At 45.7% G+C, this 8,106-nt stretch overlaps 1 protein-coding gene across 1 annotated transcript in view; it reads left to right on the top strand.

Moving 5' to 3' along the window:
• Positions 1-497: 497 nt before the first annotated feature.
• Positions 498-8,106, top strand: part of LOC104078447 (transmembrane protein 182-like) — a 15,790-nt gene continuing 8,181 nt past the window's right edge. The window contains exons 1-4 of the mRNA XM_009580092.1: positions 498-650; positions 3,219-3,336; positions 5,373-5,471; positions 8,084-8,103. Of these exons, the coding sequence (XP_009578387.1) occupies positions 498-650; positions 3,219-3,336; positions 5,373-5,471; positions 8,084-8,103 (390 nt within the window). The remainder of the gene's footprint in view (positions 651-3,218; positions 3,337-5,372; positions 5,472-8,083; positions 8,104-8,106) is intronic.

Raw genomic sequence — 8,106 nt, 5'->3', positions numbered from 1 at the left:
CTAAAGGTATCTCACAGCAACGGCTGCGGAAACTGCGGATCCATGACATGGTGAAGATTTTCGAGTTCAGATCTGCTCAAGCCACGCGCAGCCTTTCTGTTAATCTCAAGCACAAACGGGCTTTTAAAAGCTCTCCAGTGTCCTGGGCAGTTCTGTAGCCTAGCCACTCGTGACCTACGGACACTGCCTGACCAGCCGCGGCTAAAGGGTCTCTGCCCCTCTGAAATGAACAGCCATGTGTTTCTTTGGAAATCTTCCTGCTCTGTCTCAATAGCTATTTGTCATGTTCCTTAATGCCACAGCTGTTTGGTTACGCCAGGTCATCTGCTTTTATTAGTCCTGTTCCCACCACCCTCTGAAACTCACACCAGCCCGGAGAAGATTATCATCCGTGTCCAAAAATAGCACTTCTCTCGTCCCCCTCTTCCAGTGACCCTGGAAACTTCAGTGTTTTCCTTCTTTTCTGATTTCCAATTCTGCTGCCTACCTGCTGCCCCATGAAGGCTGGAGTAGCTGCCCTCGCAGCCGGGATCCTCGGCGGCACCGGCGTGTTGCTCTTCCTCATCGCTTTCGGGACGGATTACTGGCTTCTAGCTACGGAGACCTGCGGCGTCTTCGAGCATGGGAACAGCACTCTGCGGACCGGGGAGGTAAATGCTGAAATTTTGTCTTACTTCGGAAGAATTGACTATTTAAATAATTTAAAACTTTCAATTTTTAAAGTTTTAAATCTGTGGTAATATTTATAATCATTGTAAGTGACCTGCTAATGTAAAATGTCAGCCTGAGCTAACTTTAAAATCCAAACCAGCATTTCCATAGTATCTAGCACTTTGACTAAAGTAAAGTGCATCTAGGAAACGTTAAGACAGCACCTCTGCAATCTGGCAGATATGAACATGAGGGAATGAAAGGCAAAATTGTAAGAGCTTTACTTATTGACAGCATTTGCCTCCAAAGACAAAAGATATCTCCTGATATTTGCCATTAAAAGATTTCTCCCTCTGTAGTTTCTTCATTTAAAAACAGTTCGTATTTTAAAGTGTAGGGCTTGGCAATCATTTACATCTGAAGTGATATGCCTACAGCACAGACAGAAAACAAAAGCGAGCATCAGATGCAGAACAGAGTAGACAAGAATTCCTGCCCATCTAACAAGAGGCCTATATATTTTAATATTAACATTTATATAGAATTTTAGTTAGCAGAAAATGTAATTTTCAAAGGACAATTTGGTATTTTAGTGCTAACTGCTGGTATCACTTGTTTATAGATCCTTTCGAAAGTTTGAGTTTAGCTGCACTTACTATTGTCTAATTCTTCAGCGAAATAACAACCAGATCAGTTCCCTGAGCCACCCACTCTTCAAAAATGTTTTTGTGCCCATCAATGTGTGGTTTCAATTACAAAATGACAGGAAGATCCTTGTTGTGTGCAGACTTTTTGTTACTTCAAAGTTCAATCCAATTAGGCTTGATTTTTTTTCTGGTGTGGTGAGTCACACTGGGTAAGCATCATGATGCCAGCAAGAAATATTTTCTTTCATTTCAGAATCCCATAATCAAAGGTAGGACACTGTTTGCTTGAGTCGTGTCTCAAAATGACTTTAATGGGAAAAAAAATTATGATAGAAGAACTGCCTGGCAGAAGACACTGTCTTTACTGTTTAAAGCAGCGCAGTAAAGCCCTGGAGCTGGCAGAGAGTCACGGACGGAGGAGTGCCGCTCAGTTTTTGTGCACTTGGGAAATGACAATGTTAATTGTTTCAGATTTGTGTTTGTGCTCTCGTCTTTTAAAGTGGAGAGACTAGAGACATTGCACTGCACGACATGAATGAGCATCTCAAACATCCCAGATACACTCTTGACCAAGTATCAACGTGCCTGTCACTAAGGCAGAGCGACTTCAAAAGCGCCAGGCAGAAGTAGGAGCTGCTCTTACTCTTTCCTCTGAGCTATTTTATTTCCATTTCAGACACTGTTTCTATTATTTCTATTTCAGTTACCAGTTGTGTACTACAGGCTGTGTTTTTACCTTCTCTGCCCTTTCTTAAGCTGGTAAATCCTGTCCCTTACAGATAAGGATGGTCTCGAGCATCTGCCAAACAGTGATTAAATGTGCCGTAGATGCACTAAGTCAGCAGCCATCCAGCTGATGAAGTTTGAGGGCTGCATGTTAACTTTGTCATAGTCAGTATTTTATCCTGAAAGGAAAAGGAGAATCAGGTCAGAGCTCTGGAATTGGTCATAACTTGATGCATAAAAACCTCGAGGCGAGAAAAGTATCTTCTAGCACCTCCCTGTTGAGTCCCATCTCCTTTCTCCAGTTCACAGGGTCCAATCCTGTATGGAGTTTCTCCATCCTCCACAAAATGTAATTTTATAACAGTCATGTCTCCTTTACCAAATTGTATGTGATAAAGGCGAAATTGATTTTGGCTATAGTTTTAATAAGTTTTTTGGTAAATAGTCCATGACTCAGCTTTGCAATATCTTCCTTCTGGAAAGACCTAAACCTTGTGCTCGCAGGTCTGGTCTGGGGGTTGAAGTAGATTCACCGAAAAAGGAAAAATTGTCAACATTCCTGTCCTGGTCTGTGAGAAGACTGGTGTGGGCAGAGTGATTTCTGTCTCATGTAGGGTTAGCATAACTTGTACTGGGCTCAGCAGAGGGAGAGAAAGAAGAAAATCTTTGGGCTGGTGATTGGAAGAGGCTCAATGGGAGTGTTAGAGTTGGGCTGTCTTCTGGGGTTAAGCCAGACCTCACGTGGATCCTGCAGAGTAGCAAGGACATCTGAACTGTTGCGTTGGGTGACCCCTAAAATTGCTTACCTGGTAATCAACCTCCTTCCAACTGGTTACAACAGCAGTAAAATTTACTTAAGGAAAGGATTTAACAAGTAGAATACGCCCAGGATGCTCTGCTGCCTGGCATACCCCTCCAGCTCTGGCAATCAGTGGTTTAAAGATATTAGAGAAAGAAGAAACTGTTTTGTGAAGGTCTGCAGGATGATTTGTTATCAGAACATTTTGTAGCTCTGATATGGCAGAAAGTCAAGGACAGCAGCTGCCTCTCTGTTCCCAAGCCCTCCAAAACCAACTGAAACAACCACAAATGAAAACCCCAACAAAAAATGAAAGCAACAACTGTCTAAGCAAAAAACACACACTTTTCACCATGATCATCCCTGTATCAGCTTGGGCTTTTATTCCTCCACAGGCTGAAACGCCGGCAGAGGTCAGGAAGGAGATCCTCACTTTTCATCACGAGGGCTTCTTCTGGCGGTGCTGGTTCTTTGGCGAGGGCCACCCGGAGACCATCTGGACCTTCTGGTACAGTGAGTACGATGCCACCGCACCACATTCACAGCATTCGCTCACGGTTTGAATTGCAAACAAGCACAACAAAGGCTCCCAGGGATGAGGAGACAGTTGTCTTTATTTTATTTCTTCTTATTTTTTTTCATTCTCATCGTCTCTCTATCAAAAGCAAACTTGGCTCACCCTTTCTGTGCTCTTTTTTTGACTTGGATTTTGCTCTCAGAGGGTTGTTCACAGAAATGTAGGAACCTCTTGATGCCATTTAATATATCACCTGCAAAGTCTTATGGAGCGGTTGCTTCCACCAGCAAAGACAACTCTCCCCCCATATCTGTTGATGTTTGTGTTCAGCTAAGGTCTGCTAAATTTGAGCCCATGCCTTTCCTGGCCCTTGGCATTGCTCTTCTCTTAGTGTTTTCAGCCGTCAGAGTGTTCCCACCTCCCACTGATTTCAGGATGGGGAAGGCTGGACACGCACATGTGTGGTCTCCCTGGGTGCTCAGGACCTCTGGCAGTGGGCAGTGGTGGGCCATGGAGAGCCGTAACCACATGTGTTTATGCTCTTAAGCACACAAGACCTTTATTTTAAGACCTTGCCTGGTTTGCTTTTTAAGGTCATTGAAATTACACGTGTGAATAAACAGAGACGGATGCAAAATCATTGTTTTCCTGCAAGCACATTCACTCTTCAAAAAAAATTGAAGGAGAAGGTGAAACCTGTTCTGAGACACCAGTTGGTGCTGACTGGTGGCCCACGGGCAGTGAAGTGTGGGGTCTTGGCCCAGTGAACCAGGTGCTCCCACCAGAAAGAGCAAAGGAGCGAGACCACCCCACAACACGCCTGGCACCAGCCTTGCCGGTGACTGAGCCAGCAACCAGCATTAGCGCACAGTGGGTAATTAGAGGGCAGCCTTTTCCTGGGATGCCACAACCCTAGAGAAATATTGGGGATAAAAAAAAAAAAAAAAAAATATTTTTAAAAAGTTCTGCAAAGGCTTGAAACGCTGCAGAAGCCTTGACCCTGCACTCGCTTACGTGCTTGTGGAGCAGCGTGATCGCCTCACAGGGCATCTGGCTGCAAATAATGCAGGTTCCCACAATAAATTTACTCCACGGTGATTAAAATTTCAGATGACTTTGCTGTCCCCCAGTCCCTGACCTGTGTTTCCTGTAAAATCTTGCAGGAGCAGTTACTGCCACCGTTCAACTGAACAACGTGAGATCTCTCGCACAGAAATTTTTTGATCAAAAGGGACAGGCTTGAGAGAGGGAGTTTGCTATCTAATTACATTATATGGAAATACATGATATAACATCATGTTACCTGAAGTAAAATGACTCTTTCTGATAACTGGCAAATTTGTGTTACTTCTTTAGGTATTTATTATAATAGGATTGATCACGGCAAATTAATTTGCTGCTCTCATGGATGTAATAATTAATTCAATAGGTATTCCATAGTCAATTTAGCATGAACTAATGTCCACCTATTATAAAGTGTTCCTTTGAGCTGGGGAACATATTTAAATAAGTGGCCAACCATTAATTAATTCATTTAACATTCATTCTATTACCGTTAATCATGATAAGCCTCAGTGGTATTAATATTGATGGAGCACTTCCATTCTAATTGTGCTTTCCCTTCTCACAAACTGGGGGTCTTGTAAGGTAGCTTGTTCTGGTACCCAAACACCTTTCCCCCTTCCAGGCGGTCTGACACATTTTCTGGAGGAAAATAGCAATGGGAATATTTTCAGTAATTTGAGTTGCTCCATCTTTCATGATTTATGTCCACCTCGGACTCAGGTTATGAAGATGAGGAGATGTATGGGTAGCAGCCTCAGATCCTGTTATGTCTCCCCTCTCTCATCAGTCTTCTTTTTCTTTTTTCTTTCTAACTAGGATTTACTATCCTCCTTTACTCCCCAGCCTTCTGCCTTCAGTGAGGGTTTTGTAGGATTTGCAGACTAGGGCCTTGCCCTCTGAATACTGTAACGGTGATCTTGCAGAAAATACAAGCAAACCGTTTTTTTTTCCTGTTGTTCTTTTTCAGCCAGCCAAGCACACCCCAAGTTCTGCATGCATGGCTACCTCTTTCCCATGCCCGTTGCTCTCGGACCTTTCCCCCACCCTTCCTACGACACGACCGCAGGTGGGTTTCTTTCCTGCTCCCCCAGCAGCTCCTTTCCCAAGCGACCGGGCAGAGATTTACGATGTGTGTCACTGCTGTGGTTCTCCCATTGCAAACGCATGTGGCCAAGCATGACCAAGACTTCTGGAAAGCTCCTTTACAAAATCGCCTTGCTTAGTTGACTGCCCCAACCCGTGAGGACATCGAGATGTTCTCCCGCGTCTTCTCTCCCCCAGAGCCATCCGCGCCTGGCCATGAGCTGTGCACCCTCCCGCTGGGTGCTCGGTGCCTACTCCTATGAGCAAGGGAGGATGCGAAATCCATCCTCTCCCTTCTCCCACCTCCTCGCTCCCTGGGAGGAGCTGGAGGCAAAGGGCTTCTGCCCCATGGCCAAATCCAGACCCTGCGGGCAAGAAACGCAGCTAATTTCTCCTGGGCTGCAGGCTTGTGGCAGTCCGGCGCTGACTCGTTTCCAGAGTCTGGCTTCCTGGGAGAGCTCTGGTGTTGATTTGTTGCAAGACAAAATAAACAAGCACTGGAAAATCAGTTAAAGACCAAATTGTTAGAAGATCCACGTAAGTGACTGGCTTATTTTTAATACACTGAATACGACGCAGTTGGAGAGCTCTCTTTTCAACCGGTTCCCTTTTTATTTATGTTTCTCTGTATTTTCAGAGTTCTTTAATGAATCAGCTGCTGTTAGGAATTTTAATTTGCTAAATTGGTGGCAGCAGCAAGAATTAATTCAATGATCTTTTTTGAAATGAATTGATTTCTTTAAATAGTGTGCATCACTCTGCCTTGCCTCCGGGGATCCGGGGCAGGCATACTGCACAAACAAACATCTTGACCTTTTCCTTAGCCTTTAGCAGTACCTTTTTTATTTTTATATTTTTTTTTTATGAGGAATTAATTAGAAAAAAAAACCACGTTTGTCAGTAGGAGCATGTTGAGGGAGGGCAGCTAGTTTCTTGTGCTGTGCTGTGCAGGATTCCTGCCTCGGGGAACACGCCGCAGTGTAAAATGGATACGAGGGACCTGTCGATGGTCGAAGGAGGAGCCCGTCGCAGGCTGTGTGCAGCAAACAGGCAGGTGAAGCGGTGGGATTTTTTCAGCTTAGGAGAGGCAGGCATGACGTCTGCTTTCCGAACGATCTCGCTGATAAACACACTATTTTTTCCGTACTAAATAAAGGGCCCTGGAGGCATCTGTCCCTGCCTGTCAGCCCTTGCTATGAAACCCTCTTCAGCTGCCTCTCCGCAGTGCCCACTGGGACGGGTCCCGGGAGGGTGCAGGAGGGGCTCTGCACCCAGGGGTGCTGGGGGGCTCTGCCTGGAGGCTCCCAGCACCCACCCCGCTAGGATCCCTGGGGAGATGAGGATGTCTCAGCACCCACATTTAGGGCTCTTCTGCTGCACCACCCCGCTGCAAAGCATTCGGACATCGGCAAAGAGCAGACGCTTCTGTCGTTAACACTCATTATATTTCAAACCAGTCCATCCTCATATGCAAATGATGACAAACCAGGAGGCTGTCCAAGAAAAGGGGTCCTCCAGCTATTACCTGCTCCAGAGATAATTCTGCCTTATCTGCATCCTCTTAGGCTCCCTGAGAGAAACGAGTGACGGGAGGTTAAACATGAAAATGAATTCTGTGGTTTTGGAGAGTTCAAGATACTTATCTCTCCCTAAGTGGCTCTCCTGACAAAATGGTTTCAAATGAGTAAAACGCATCTTCTCTGTATCATTTTTCTTTCAAGTGTGAATCATTTCAGCATTACCCACTTGCTCGTGCTTGGCTTAAATCTAACTAGCGCTTCTGAAAAACAACAGGCAGAGCGAGATGTGACGGTCCGAGGGGATCGGGTAAATCAGGGGATCGGGGAGCAAGGTATCAGAGGGTCTCTGCCTGAAGACCACCACCTTTGGCCAAGGTTTACGGCAGTGACTGCAAGAGTCTTGGCTACTGGGAGACTGAAATTAGCGGGCTACGTCCCATCCCGTGGGATGTGATGGATGCAAGCTTGCTCGGCTCTGGCTGGCGTGGTTGCATGAAGTCACAGCAAAGCCCCCAGATTCAGTGGATGAAGAGGCAGTTGTCCTCTTGCCCTGTTCTTTTACTTGGAGTCAAGCAAGGCCATTAATGGGGGAAATCACGAGCTCTTGTTTTCCCTGCAGTCCTGCTAACAAAAACCGCCTTTATTTTAAACCAGGAACCTGACACCTTCCGTAAGTGTTAATTAAAATGGAAGAAAGACATGGTCTGATTCCATCTCTCCAAATTTTGCTATTTTCTTTCCTTTCTTGCCAAGCTCGTCCACCCCCCACAGACACAGCTAAGCACGGTGTCCTCCACTCTCACCCCCTTTTGTGCCGTGCTTCCCTGGCAAACCCTTCCAGCCCCTTGTACTCGTTCCAATCCCATTATGTAGGGCATGACATTCAACCTGAACTTGCACCGGTTCCAGGCACGTTGCACCCATGCCGTGGCAAAGCAGGAGCTCCAGCTCTGCCTAGCACGAGCAGCATTACAGGTTATTGCTTTTACTGTTGCTGAAGCAGGAGTTAAGCATGGACTTCCGAAAACCGCTTTTCCTCTCTTTTCCCCTGACTTTACTCTTTTTGACCGTGCAGTGTACAGAGGCTTCTGGACGGCG

This window comes from Fulmarus glacialis, unplaced genomic scaffold (genome assembly GCF_000690835.1).
Source record: "Fulmarus glacialis isolate BGI_N327 unplaced genomic scaffold, ASM69083v1 scaffold2246, whole genome shotgun sequence".
Classification (NCBI taxonomy): Eukaryota; Metazoa; Chordata; class Aves; order Procellariiformes; family Procellariidae; genus Fulmarus; species Fulmarus glacialis.
Note: the sequence above shows the minus strand (reverse complement) of the source record. Positions and strands in the feature narration are given on the sequence as shown.